The sequence below is a fragment of the Stegodyphus dumicola genome, chromosome 4, assembly GCF_044657685.1.
Source record: "Stegodyphus dumicola isolate Sdum_Otavi_A_Nest chromosome 4, ASM4465768v1".
Lineage (NCBI taxonomy): Eukaryota > Metazoa > Arthropoda > Arachnida > Araneae > Eresidae > Stegodyphus > Stegodyphus dumicola.
In genome coordinates, this window is record NC_140771.1 from 176,814,177 (window position 1) to 176,829,476 (window position 15,300).

Below are 15,300 nucleotides of genomic sequence, written 5' to 3' on the forward strand. Positions count from 1 at the left end.
ACAATTTGGATGATGAAAGGTAAGGCAAGAAAGATTTATACAAGAGTAAGGTTATTTTAGGTGATTTGGATATCACAAAGCCACGAGAGCTATCTGCGTGGATCTGATATCTGCTTTCGTAAAGGAGTTTCTAAGGATACTGGTTCGTATTCACATTACATATTTGAAAAACAACGGAAACCAAGCATGCAGCCAGCCCGGTCGAACTACGAGTATATAGCGATTTTAACTACTCGGCCATTAGTAGGGCAGCGAAAGTAAGAGCAACTAAAGACAGTTTTAAAAGTAAATTTATAAGCGAAATGTCGGTTTTTCATTCGAAAACTTGGTTTGCAGTTTTTTTTTTTTTTTTTTTTTTTAAGATGGATCTTAAGCTAGCACATCTCAAAATTCGACCACTGGAGAATCGTGTACTAAGACTGTGGATTATTCTACCACGCAACTGCTCCTCGCATTTCACGCAGTCCAGTTACTGTTATGAGAATTTGCAGTCGATGGACACAGAAGGATCAGACAACGTTTATGTGTGAGATTTCCGCGGTCTCTATCCATCAATATCTAAGACAACTGACATCTTGACCACATCACTATTAAGAATCGTATAACCATATCATGTATTCTACTAGTTCAGGAAGCTGTTTCCTGCATAGGGTTGATTCATACGATGACGTCTGCAAAGCTACGAATTATCTGCAAGGCGACCTTGTGTTATTTTTTTGATGCTGTAGACCGGGAATCAGCTAATACAGTAATGCGTTCAGCGCCGTGCCTAGACGCATCAGTGGTGGGATGTCATCTTTTCTGACGAATTTCGCTTTTGCTTAGATTATGGTGACTATATCTGTGTGGGGAGGCGTCGAGAGAAGAACACTAGAAGCTTTTATTTGTTATTATAATGCAGGTCCAGGCACCCGGGTTGATGGTATGAGATGTTACTGAATATACATCTAATTTCATTCTGATCTGTGTATCCAGTACATTGACCAGTCACCGTTATTTACTGAGGTTTTAATGCCTGTGTTCGGAGCATATCTTCGTAGTCTCCGTCGTCCCAAATTGCAAGCTGCGGTTGCAATGAAACTGACAAAAAATATCTGCCACCTGTACGACAAAAACATGCTGGCATGGACTTAAGCTACATGAGCTGTAATGCGCGTTACTGTCATAGAAAGTCTGTATGATCTATTTCTTGTATTTCTTGTCTAAACAATCTATTTCTTGTCTTGTCTAGAATCTATTTCTTGTCTTAACTATCTATTTGTTGTTTTTCTTGTCTAATACATTTCTGCTTGTAGATTTATAGTATTATTTATAGAAACAAAAATATCAATGAAAAAAAAGTATCTTTATAAGGTATTTTGTTTGCATTTAATTGTGTCCTGTAAACAGGACAACGATACGATCCCCAACTTTTTTTGCTCGTCTCTTCCCCAATTCATGGATCACATTCCTTCATACCAATTTCGAAAAATAGCTATTCACACGATGATATTAGAGGGATATATGGAAGGATTCGGGAATGGATTATTCTGGAGTTTTCTTTTGGTATCTTTTGTATTACATTACAAAAGTAAAATGTTACACAACCTTCTAAGTTGGTTTTTCTGACTAAAAGAAGGTTCATCTATGTGATGTTTCCTTGGCAATAGCTTTAGCAGGTGTTACTTTTGTATAAAATAGATAAACATTCTAAAGAAATTAACCTGGTTAAAAAGCCCCTTTCTAACCAAGGTTACATCTTCGTTTGAAAGGAAAAGAATTTTGGGCAACTGGAACTGTACTAGATAATCCAATGGCAAAATGTCCACTTATGCCTTCGAAAACAGTGAATAAAATGGAGGCTCTTCTGATGCACTGTTTCACGAAGTAAACAAAATAGCCGTAGTAAGATGGAATGATAATCGTGTAGCGTCTTTGCGGACAAATTTCGAAGAAACAAAAGTGAAAAACAAATTGGAGCCAGGAGTGAAAGGAAGCAGGAAGGAAATTGATGTTTCATTTTGTGTAACTTCATACAACGAATATAAAAATGAGGTGGATTTATTTGATAGCCGAATAGAAGCTGATTTTACTTCTACCCAAGGAAAAAAGTAATACTGGTCCCTTTTCTTGAACTGCTTTGAAACAGCTCTCATCGCAGTGTGGAAAATTTCCAAAGGAAGCGCAGGACATTACCTCTTCGAAGATCTATTACTATAAGTTATTTAGCCGAGGCGATGGCTAAGGTGTGACATCAGGCAAGCGATTCGCTGCAAAATAATAAAGAATTCCTCCGTCTCGGCCGCTAAACGATAGTGATAAAAAAAAAGTCCCGAGGGATGCCAGTGATGATGCTAGTTAAAAATATGCAAGAGGTAAACCTATAACTAATTGAAAATTAGGCAATACTGTACTTTGTATTTACTGTTTTTCCAAATTTCATTGCTAATTTCCTTTTGAGTAAGGAAGCAAACTTTTTGTAAAATTTAGTAGTGTATTGGACCGTTGTCCTATTAATAGGACAGCATGTAACGTAATAAAATACAAACAATACCTAAAACCTTTTGTTTTACATGTGTTACTACCTCATGTTATTGATAAAGTGTTGTATTTTTCTGTTGGAAAGTTTTGAGAGTGGTCCGATATGGGTTAAAGTGTGGCAGAATTCAGCACTTCCAACTAAAACATGAAGATTATTTAAATTAAGATTTTGTCCCAATATGAAAGTTTAAATTAAGTAAAATTAATCAATTTTTAATTTTATAAGCAATAAACTGACTATCTTTTCAGATTATTCTGGCATAGCTTCAAAGAGTTTCATTTGATTTTTTAGTATATCCGTTAAGTAAAGACCCTAAGATTAATATCTACCTCTAATGGTATTTCAACTAAATAAAAAAGGTAATAATAATAATAATAACACTGAAATTATCAATAAATTACGTAAATTAAGCCTATAGTTATGAGATTGTTTAATTGTTTTAACTATTGAAAATAAATCTGAAGTAAAATTTTAAATGGTAATGAATATTTTAATAAAATGTTACATTTATTGGATCAAAGTTAACTCTTGTTTCGCTAATTGACTTTTTTATTTGAAGTTTGTTTTTATCATATTAGAAGCCGAAATTAATTTATTAATTTTAACATTTCTTGCACGTATTACACTATTATGTTAATTACAAAACTTTCGTTACTGTATTTTATATCAACATTCATGGATCATTCATTCATGTATGAAGATTAACAAATTCTATAAAAGTAATATAACAATACTTGCATGGAAGTTCATATTAGATTATAAATTATTCTTAATAAATTCAAAACCACATCACAGAATCACCCAAAATTATAAAAATATATTAGTCGACTTTTGCATGAAAGATTTGTTTTTAAAATTTCATTTTAAAGGAAACAATGGATTTAGAGTTTAATCTTAAATACAGTGGATTTAAAGTTTGATCTTAAAGGTAAATATTTAAATCTGGCAATTCAAAATCAAACTTCTGAATATTCTTAGTAGTCATGATCCACTTGTCATTGTTTTGTCAACGGTATGACGTTGCTTAGTCATGACGACGTTTAAGTGGACATTGTCTTGCTCTCCATGGTTGATTTTTCTTTATTTTGTATGCAATAAATAAATAAATTGTCTGAAAAATAAAGAATTTCTTTAGAGTCTTTGGCGACTTCAGAAAGATTTTGAATATGAAATTTATAAATATGGTTTAAACATAAAAATAAAATAATTCTATAAACAGTTCTGTAATTGAGATAAAATGGCTGAAAAAAAATTAGATGTATTATTTCAACCATTACGAAAGACAAAAGAAACATGATGAATTGGTTCTCTACAATACTTGACAGAGCCGCTTTATGAATTGAGTCAGGCAAACAAAAAGTTAAGATAGTTAGCATTAAACTAAATGAAATTACCCATAACTGAACAAACTTGTCAATCAGAGTGATAAGCCTAATATATTGTGCACAAATAAAGATGTGCTGTAATATAAAACTACCGAACCATTCAATTCATTCATGAATGATTCACTTCATAGCAAAGATAATTGCGGCTGATTTTGCTTGTATGTAAACTTAAGTTAAAACCAATGTTATTGAATCTAACTACACAAGAAAAGTTTGTTTACTTTTCCTTTAAACTTCTGACTAATCCTCCAGACTATGATTTTATCGAACTGATACTGAAGATTTAGTGTACCATATATTAGCATAAATAAAGAAGTGCAAAACCGGGTTAAAAATATAATAAAAAAAACACGCAATTTAACAAATCTTAAATATAAAATACCCATTAAACTTCCTAATACGCGCAATGCAACTGTATCATTGTGTGTGTATGTGTGTGATTATGGCAAAGCCTCGAGGGCTATCTGCCTAAGGGGAGGGATGCCTTCGTGGAGGACTTTCTAAGGGAAACTGGCTCGTATACACGTTACACATGGGGAAAACCACGAAAACACCCATGCAACCAGCCCGTTCGCGGGATTCGAACCTCGGACCGAACTACCAGTGTTCAGCGACTTTACCGCTCGGCTGCTGGTGGGCCCAACTGTATCATTAAATATCTACTAAACATTTCCTCTGTAAAAAACCAGATGAATAATATATATATGCAATTCTTAAATCGAGTACTTAATTGTTAATATTTACTTTCTATTCTCATCGCACTGAACAAATTAGTATTCAGTTTATAAGGTATTTCTCCCACTTCCCTAGCGTGCCTTTGTGGTGTAATGGTAGCACGCTGGGCCGGTATTCCAGAGGTCCGTGGTTCGATTCCCGGCGAAGGCGGTTGCATATTTTCATTTTTTCTGCTTCCAATTAACTGTACAAGTTCTTTTGAGAATCAGCTTTTGAAAATGATAATCAGTAACAAAAGCAGGAATTTTTACCTACATTAAGTAGCAAACTTGTACCAATGCGTATTTATTTGTATAGGATGCTTTGTTTCAGATCCTTAAATACAAATCTTAATATTCTGAATATCATTTTATTATGAAAATATAAAAATAATTGAATTTATTGATAACAAACAGATAGATTTAACAGAAAATTTTCGACACTCAAATTTATCTTCTTGAAAACTTTTATTTATCAACAGTATCAGAATTATAATCATAAACATTTTTTATACTTAAGTGTCATTCTATAAAATAAAACATATTGTTTTGTTTAGCCTGCCACTCGCCGAGTTGGTCTGTCTTGTTCAAATTGTGGAACAACTACCACTACTCTGTGGAGGCGGAATAACCACGGAGAACCGGTGTGCAATGCTTGCGGCTTATACTACAAACTTCACAACGTAAGGATGATGATAAAATATTCCTTTTTTTAATACATAAGTATTCATTCTTTATACTAGAAAACTATGGTATTTCCTTTATAAACCATATTTCCGCATTCTGTCTTTTGATTCATTTCTATTGCATAAATGTCTTAATTCATATACCCTGATGGACAATTGCTAAGGGCGGATCACAAACGGCTGTATAGCGCGAAAAAAAGTAAGTGTGGTTAGATGCCAAGTGAATTAAAATAATGCCAGAATACTAGAATATAACAATAAAGATAATTTATTGTGCTCTAAAATCCAGAAGATCTACAAAAGTGCTCAAGGGACACAAAAATTTTGTGCTCAATACGTAAAATGGAAAAATTGAGAAGTTGCAGTTCACAGGCATCCTGACTTAAGATGTCACTACGGGATATGGCCACCATGGAGGGGTGTGCAAGATTCCAGACGTCGTGTCATTCTTTGCATAATATTATCCAGTAGTTGTCGGGGGTAATTTATCCCTTCCTCTGTCAGTGCACGAATGAGGGTGTCCTTGTTTATTGGAGCGTATTGTCGACCTCAAGACTCCTCCCTCTAGACACTCTTGGACAGCTACTGTTCGATAACGTGTTGGTTTGTCGTCCGTGAAAGCAAATTTATCACTGACAGCACCACCGAACATGAGACACCGATCATCATTAATGTATCGTTGGCCAGTCATATGTCAGCTGGAAGCACATAAAGTGACGTATATCCGTTCCCAGTTCATACCATGACATTACATATATGATACCGGTTCCTTTCTGGTATAATTGCCGGACTATATGCAGTACCACTTTCACGCCAGATCAATTGATGTCTACAATCCTATGACAGACTGAATATACTCTCATCTGAGAATAGTACACAAGCTCAGTCGTCTTCCCTATAGTTCCCAACGATGCTGACGATGACATCGCAAACGGGGGGGAACAATGGAATGCACGCTGTGATAAGGTCGCATAGATGTTCTTTGTCCGGTCGTCCAGGGGGACCGAATTCCGAATGCAATGTACCTCTTTCACACGAGAGGAGAAATCCTGGTGCAGTGATGTTAATTAGTCTGGTTTCCCCCTCAAAGATCACGCAGGCTAGAGATAAAGAAGTCTTTCACCAGGGTCGGAATGTGGACACCTTTGTTATGTAGGAGTGGTGGAATTTCTTTCCCTGGGAGTTCAGCGGAAGTAATGACACCATAAGTTATTAAAATTTTGGCAGCGAAAAAGGAAGGTGGTTTTTTTGAGAAAAGCCAGGACCTTCTTGCTGGGGCTATGGGCATTTTGGCCCGCTAGAATTATGACTCCTCGTGTATGCTGTTGATCGCGCACATTCTTGATTAACAGTTTTATGAAATTGCGGGACTAAATGCAATCAAGTCTCACATCATTATGAATCGCAATTGTTAATGTTTCTTTGTAATTAAAATACATTTTATTGTTAGAATTTCAGTTAGAAGTCCATTTCAACCCTGTATTTACAACCGGTGTTTGTGTAGCGGTTTTAGCTGCTACACCACAAGCAAAGGACGGAGGGTGTATAGTCCTCCTTGATGCAAACGTCTAGCTACAGTTTTTTGGGAGATTCGCTTTGCAATAGCAGCAAGTAGCAGATTTGCTAACTCAGTAGCTATGCTGAGCAGGTTCCTTTTTGTCGATAGCACTTGGTGCTTATATCCTGCAGGCATCGTACAGCGAATACGGTCTCCTACGTGACGTTTGCTGTACATTCCATTTGTCTGAAATGATTTCATAAGTCCTGAAACAACACTGTGGCTAATGTCAAACTCTCTAGGATTATCTGCTATATTTCGACCTTCTTCAATCTTGCCAATAATACGACTGGACGTGAAACCATCTAATTGATGTCGTGAAAACATACTGAAAATTGCAAATTCGTCAAATGATTCTTTTGCGTTAAATTTTGCTTTTGAACAACAACAGTCAATTGGCTTCAAATCCTTTATATCTCTTATCAGCGCTTTCATGTGACTAACAACTTTGGAAGTCCAAGATTTTTTGCGCATAACGGATCTTACTGTATCCCACAAAGCCGCCCAGACAGTACTGTGGTTACCGAGTTCGAATCTCGGAGAAGGCATGGATGTAAAATTGTCTGTCCCTTCATAAGAGGTAGCGGTGGCCGCGCATTAGGTGCCTCCACGATAAAATGGCCACCACTTCTGGCCTTAGGAGTATGCAAGGGCCCGACAATGAAAAAACATCTGTACCCCACAGTTATGCTAATTTTCCCATTTTCTTGCTAATTTTCCATTTTGTGGTTGTTGTCGCCGTCCTTAGTAATTAATTGTCCACCAGTGTATATATTTGTATTTAACAAGTGATGTTATAAGATATAATTATATTTTAGCAAATAATATGTACACGCATGATAACACCATTGATCAATGAATACGATAGTTGAACACTCAAAGTTCGACCCAAGTCGAAATACCCGTGAAAAAGACTGTCTTCTTGTGTACGTCTCTGGTTTCCTCCATGTATAACATGGCTACATGTAAAGCTAGAGAATTTTCCCTAGGAAATTCTTTAAAAAGACATCTCTTTCCTTTAACTGTTAGCTCTCGACTGCTTTGTAGTACTCAATTAAATAGTATATATATATATATATATATAATAATAATTGGTATATATATGCATATCAAAAATTAGTGCGAGATCACCCTGAAACTACATAATATAACAAGTTAAAATTCAAAAAGCTTGTAAGAATTATTTTAATTTTATTAACAGTGAAATTTTTGAGTTAAACTTCTTTCCTGACAAATTCTTAACTTCAACTTACTACTTCCGGCCAGAACGTAGTTTTAGATTCACTTCTGAATGCATAATGAGGAGGACCGGTATTTAAACCGCGAAGTTCTTCGGTCTTAGTGAGTCATTCGACCGCGTCTGGCATGAGGGGCTTATTTATAAACTTATAAATCTCCCTATGGATAGAGAGCTGATTCAGCTAATTATGTCTTTCATCACTAATAGGAAATTCACTGTGGCTATTGGAAAGGACATCTCCAGTTTACGCACCATGAATGCAGGCGTCCCACAGGGGTCCATTTTAGGGCCCGTCCTGTATTTATTTTATGTTCATGACTTTCCTAGGGCTCACATTGGCAGAAATTACTTTCTTGGGTGCTACGCGGACGATACGGCATTAGCCGTAAAGTCCGCAAACGCACACCATGCAATCAAGAAATTACAGGAGAATCTACCAGTGGTAGAAAAGTGGTGTAAGACTTGGAGAATTGCTATTAATGCCAGCAAGTCGCAATTATTATTGTTAAGGAGGAAAAATACACAGTTGACTATTAACAGTAAGCTCTTCTTATTCTCTGAAGAGATTCCTAGAGTTAGTAAGGCGAAATATTTAGGAGTAATGCTAAATGAAAGATTAAAATGGGGAGATCATATAACAGAGGTCAGAAGAAAAAATTTTCACTGTTGTAAATAGTCTCATCCCTATATTGGGTAATTATTCTAGCTTAGACCTCAGGAAAAAGAGGCTAGTTTATATCACGGCAATTAGGCCATTGATGACTTATGCGTCGCCGGCCTCGTGCACGGCTACCAAGGAGGATATAAAAAGACTTCAAATCATGCAAAACAAAGTCTTAAGGCTTATCACCCATGCTCACTTTTTTGTGAGCAATGCTACACTACACTGTGACTTGAAACTGGACACTCTAGAAGAGCACTTGAATAAGATCAACAGGAAATTCTTCACGAAAGCTCTGAACTGTGACCATATGAGAAATTTTGATATCTTTACCTACGAAATATTGAATGAGGACGCCAAACTGCGCCCACTTGCGGCCCACCTTATCAGGGACCCGAACTTTCCCACCTAGTGCCCACCTGTAAATGATGTACCCAATGTGTTTATTAGCATTCTTAATTTTGTATTTTACTCATTTATTGTACTGTGTATTTCTTAAATTCTCTAGTTTTATTCACATTCTACACTCATTTTATGACTCCCACTTAGTCACGCCTTTACCGGGCCGGTTACTTGCTTGTGAGATCTTGCGTTGCTGGTCTTCCTATTCTTTATCCGTCTTTCTCCTCCTTACTGCGGACATTATGTGAAGATAGTTCTATGTTATTGTGCCCATCCGGCATAAATTTGATTGAGCCAGATAAACTACTGATCTCAGTGGTATTCTGGCTATAAGTTATCAGTCAGTCAGTCAGGTCTTAGTGAGAGAGTTACCAGGTATTCTTGTCTGCACGCGTTCGGCTTTTTAAGCTTCTCTCTCGTAAGCTATTATTACGCTCCCCCGTACTTAGGCCCTTGATAGCTTCGCAGTCAGTTAGCGTTAAGGGGCCAACTCGGTTAGAATCTTGATAGCTTCGGCTATATCTCTTTTTAGTTTAGATTAGTTTTAGTTTACTTCTTAGCCTCTTAAATTCAAGCTCAAGTGTCGGCTTTTATTGTACAGTCCAAGACGGAGTTCTGTTAAATCTTATCTGAATAATAAAGAGTTATTTACCCTTCCATCTTGCTGTTTCTTGTTGCACGAATGCAAGCGATTTTTCGCTTATCAGTTCTTAAGATTCTTCATGTTCAACTGTAACTTAGCATTTACAAAGTGAGGAACTCTACAAGCTTTCCAAAATACATGGAAATTTTGAAATGTCGAAATGTTAAAATGTGGTCTAATGTTTAAAATCAAATTTCAGCCTTCTTATGATTGTATCCTGAAAACCTGTTTTAGGAACTGTTAGAAATGCCTGTTTCCAAGGCAACGTTTGCAAAGATACTCAAAATGTACTCCAAGAAGTAAAATTGGCAGTTATTTAAGACATTATATTTATTTTTTAGGATGTGTAATTTTCCCACTTTTAGGTGTATATAGTAATTTTTAATATGAATACACACACACACACAACTATATATATGTACATAATGCATATCAAAAATCAGTGCAAGAGCATCCTTAAACTGCATAATATAACAGGTTAAAATTCAAAAAGTTTGCAAAATCACATTGAAATTTTGAAATGTTAAAATGTGCTCTAGTGTTTAAATAACATAACTAGTTAAAATGGTCTTCTAATTATCATATATAGATATTAAATTATAATTTTGTCATTTGTTTTTACTTTTTATCTTGTTATTTGACTTACCTTAAGTTTGGCAGTGTATGTTGTTTTCCATTTGCAGTTTCCGAAAAATACTGTTTCTAATTATCGGTGAACTGTATAGTAATATAGAATTATAATACTAAAACAAGTTCATGTCATAATAATATTTTTTTGGATTGTCGCTTCTGTTAATAATATTGAATATTGACATACTGCAATAAAATATAGCTATAGTTTTCATAGATCTGCAGATTATTCAGTGCATCATTACTGTACATGAGTGGTGTTCAGTTTGTTTTGCCCCATACGCCCCTTTCATCATTCCAGAAGATCATCTCTCCGCTCCCTTCTAAAATTCTAAAAATACATATATACATTTATTTAGACTTAGATTACTTTTTAACATGTTTTATAAGTTAAAATACAAAAAATGTATAAAATATTGGTAAATACCAAAACATAAATACTTTTTTTACATTCATAAAATAATACTCAACAGCTAAATAAATGTCCGAAAGTTTTTTCCTTCCCGATGCTTTAAAATTTCCCCTAAGGCAAAATTATTCCCACTGGGAACTTCTGTTCTATATTATAAACAAAAACTAGTTGTGTACAAAAATTTATCATAATGTCATAAACTTTTTTTAAAGTACTGACATCCTTGATTGTTAGTTGACTTTCGGTTTGTTTTACTTTCAAATTATGAGTGATCGATCTGTGCACTGTCTGAAGCGTAACCGACTTGTTGCTTTCAGATGAACCGTCCCTTAGCTATGAGAAAAGCTGGCATTCAGACCAGAAAAAGGAAACCAAAGAACACAAACAAAGCCGCTGCTGGGAAAATAACGGAGCAGTCTGCGTCATCAGGTAGGTATAATTGCTCTCAAAAACTCTTTTTGAAGCTTCCGTTTTGCTCCCAAAAGTACTTTTATTATGCTATAGTTACAAGCCTTACTGCAGAAAAAAAAATTAAATTTCAAAATTAAAATTTTTCGCAATTACTGTGTGAAAAAGTGTTAAAATAGGATAATTCAAATGAAACAGGTTTTGATCTATGAACAGAAGTTAGTAAGACAGTCCAGGTACTTACGTATTAATGCAACCCACTTGCACAATTGGCGCTTTCCTGTATATAAGAATTACTTACCGAGTGCAAATTAGCGATTTCAGCGAATTTTTGTTTACATATTCTTTGGATATTGATACATGTCGTAAGCCAGCAAACATCATCAATGTATCAAAAGAGAAAACCAAATGTATCAGAAAAGATTTAAATACAAATTTTAATTATTAAGTAAGAATTTTACAACACATTAAAGATATAAAACAGTTTCGCTAAATCCTTCTCTATTTTTAGAGCTCTTCTTCTGCACAGAGATTTGTTCTCGCTGATAAAAGGAGAATTACACAAACTTCGCATTGCGCACCGGCTATCTACCATTCGCATCTCATCATTGCTTTCTTTACCGAATTTGTCGCAAAATACTGTATTCATGCAGAGCTTTTGCGGCAGTTTCTTCCTTTGCTTGTAAATACTATAAGCAATATTTTAAAACTGAGTTGAAGGCCAAAAATATAATGATTTATTAAAAGAAAATATCCCTGAATTTGAAATACTATAAAAAGAACGCATACGAAACCGATGGCGTTGCTCTACTAAAGGACTGTTCATGAGCATGGTTACCCATACGCATGGTGCTGCAGTTAGCACATTCTGGATATTTAAAAAATCCTACTAAGGTGTTTGCTATAATGCACAAATACCATAGTTATCATTATAGTGAATGCAACGTAAAACTAAAATCTATATTTTTTGAATTTCAGACAACGCTGAAGAAAAGAAACCAAGTTATGACAGCAATCAGTCGCGTCCATCCACAACTCCGTCCAATCAGATTTCGTCCACGAGCCACATGCACAATCCATCTCCGTCATCGAATGGCATGCCATCGTCATCTCCTGCATCTTCACCAGCAGCAAGCTGTTCCATCATGCCACCAACAACAGCAATATGTTCAACACTGCCGTCCACTAGATCACCTTCCGCCTGCAGTCAACATTTGGCGCAAGAAGTATCAGCAACGAATTCTTCAAGCTGTCTGAACAACTCTTACCGACACTCTTTCGCACCTTCATTACCAGACACAAGGCCTTGCTACAGTGGATATAACAGATAGTGCAGTGCATTTCAGAAACTTCAGACATTTTCATGCGATGTTTTTTCACTTTTAAGAACAAATCTCATGTGACTCTCTGTTACTTACCGATTATTAACAGAGCCTGTGATAAAAAAAAAAAAAGGAAAACTTTTGGCTGGGTGTTTTGAGTGTTGTTGACTTAAAGAAAATGAATTCTAAGCAAACAGTAAGATACTGGCTTCAAACTGTGGAAGTTTCGCAAATAATCAATATTAACGCTAATCTCGCCTTCTGATCTGTGAAGCATATGTCTTTGAAAGAAAAACAAATTCCGAATTAATAATAGAATTACTGTGCACAGTATAAAGCAGCTCTTGTTTATGATAGTTTATTCATATTTTTACTGTGCTATTGAAAATACTAGTTGATAAGCAATTGGCGATTTTTTCAGTATGTCAGTTAAAATGTTGAATAGTGTTAAGATGTATCGTGTCTGTCTCTTCGGTTCCGCATTTGTATTTTGAATTAGCTGTGCAAGGAAATTTATATTAAAAGTAGTATATAAATGATACGATTTTGGAATCATCATGTCTTGCAGAAGTTGAAAACGAAATTTAAAGATGTTTTGAAATAATGTTGTAGTGAATTTCAATAATTCTGTAGTGCATTTCGAAATAATGCCAGGACTAAAGGTTTATTATGTCACTTGCATATGCATTTCAGAAAAATAATGCAGGGACAAAAAAATTATGTCCGGTAGTTTAATGAGAAAATGTAATAAAAATTTATCAGCTTGTATTACCAGTTAGTTATTACACTTAAATTTTCAAGTCTATCTTCATAAGTGTATTTTGTTTATAGATAAATTTCAAGCAATTTAGCATGTAATGCTTATATCAGTTCTTTTACATTTTACAGTTTCTGTAACTGATTAATATATCCACATATAAAACATGTTAGAACATTTCTTTATGCTTTTAGTATCGCAAAAGAGTTATACAAATAACTGGCTGTCGAAATTAATTTTCATGTACTCGCTCTTGTAACTCTGTTAATTATTAATTATTAACCCGGTCACTTTTTAAATTTTGCTGTAGCAGGAATTTTCCCCCGTCCTCCTATAAAGCTTTCTATAAACGGTCTTTTATCAAAATGTAACAACCCTTTTTTAATTGTCTGAAATTTCATCATTCTTTCGGTACTACATTAGAAGATTTTGCTTTTGCTGAAGTATTTGAGTTCGTTTGAGTTAGTTCATTATGGCAAAGCACGCTACCTAAAGAGAAGGAGGCCTTCGTGGAGGACTCTCTAAGGAAAACTGACTCGTATACACTTACACATGGATAAAACCACGAAAACGCCCATGCAGCCAGCCCGTTTGCCTGGATATGAACTCAGATCAGAACTACCAGTATTCAGCGATTTTACCGCTCGGCCGCTGGTGAGCCTGAAGTATTTGAGAACAATATACATTGTAGAGTAAATGTATATTCAATTGAAATTCTACTTCTTTTACAATCTGCGAACAAAGAGGGGGGATTTATTTTTTTAAATACGGGAATAAAAACTTTGCTTTGATAATACGCAAAGAATTTATTTTTACATTTCTTTTACTTTTCTAAATTTTAGTTTTACCTTGTGATTAACCAGCTGTGATCGTGAACCTTTAGCTGAAGCTTTCTTTAAAGATTTAAAACAAAGTGTTCAAAACTTTTTCCCTCATCTGCGATAGCTTGCTTGATTGCTTTTTACCATCGTCATTCAGATATAACCACAATTCATCTGTACAAAAAGTATATTCTGTATAAGGAGCAACTGTATTTTCTTCCTCCCTTTATTAGACCCATAAACTAAACGGAAAGTCACTAAACATTGTTAGCTTGATCGAAACTTGCATCCAGGCCAACGGACCTCTGCATGGAGGCCTGTATGGTTTTTCTCATAAGTAACGTGGATATAAGTCACCTTCCTTAGAAAATCATCCACATAGGCATCATTCCCACCAGACAGATAACCATCGTGTGCTTTACCATAATTAGATAACCTAAACCATTCTCTCTTTACTATCCCTTGAATAGGTTGGTCGTGTTTCGGAGCTACGCATTCTATTTTAAATTTACGCATATTCCAGTCATTGATTAAATGTTTGGCTTTTAATTTTCTGCTGAGAGCAGTAATTGCGGAAGATTTATTTTTAAATGAATTATATTGGCTATTATGTTCTAGTATATTTTGATTTCAAAATTTGTACATCATTCTTAAAAAATTTTAAATTTTTTCTGAATTTTCAAAAATATATTCTTTTATCTAATGCATTAACATGAGCCATTTTGGGATCATGAATATTTTGTTTGCAGTAAATGATGATACCCCTCATTGTAAGACTTTTTGTGAGTTAATTTTTTAATTTTTTGTCGATCTAAACTGCATACTTAATAGAAATAGTTCCAAAAATGGGCGAACAGCCTCTATATGTTGAAATGATGAACGAATAAAGGTAATCTCCTATTTATTTTAAGAATATTTTAATTTCAGGATTTATTTTAACTTCAAAGTTGGCTAAAATCTCATACACAGCCAAATTAAAAAATTACAGAAGAGTATTTAATTTGATTTTTAAAAACACTGGGTAATCATAAACAAGGAGGAAAAGAAAAAGAGAATAAAATAACTTTAACAATGCTATATGAGATTTTTTTTTTTTTGTTATTCTTGTATCTAGCTGAATATATATATATATATACCCTTA

At 34.8% G+C, this 15,300-nt stretch overlaps 1 protein-coding gene across 2 annotated transcripts in view; it reads left to right on the forward strand.

The window, feature by feature from the left end:
• LOC118200527 (transcription factor GATA-4-like) overlaps positions 1 to 15,063 on the forward strand; it is a 229,421-nt gene extending 214,358 nt beyond the window's left edge. For both annotated transcript variants that reach the window (XM_085815805.1, XM_085815806.1), the window contains 3 exons: positions 5,177 to 5,302; positions 11,169 to 11,280; positions 12,238 to 15,063. In XM_085815805.1, coding sequence (XP_085671931.1) covers positions 5,177 to 5,302; positions 11,169 to 11,280; positions 12,238 to 12,590 — 591 coding nt within the window. In that variant the 3' untranslated portion in view covers positions 12,591 to 15,063. The remainder of the gene's footprint in view (positions 1 to 5,176; positions 5,303 to 11,168; positions 11,281 to 12,237) is intronic.
• The last annotated feature ends 237 nt before the right edge of the window (positions 15,064 to 15,300 follow it).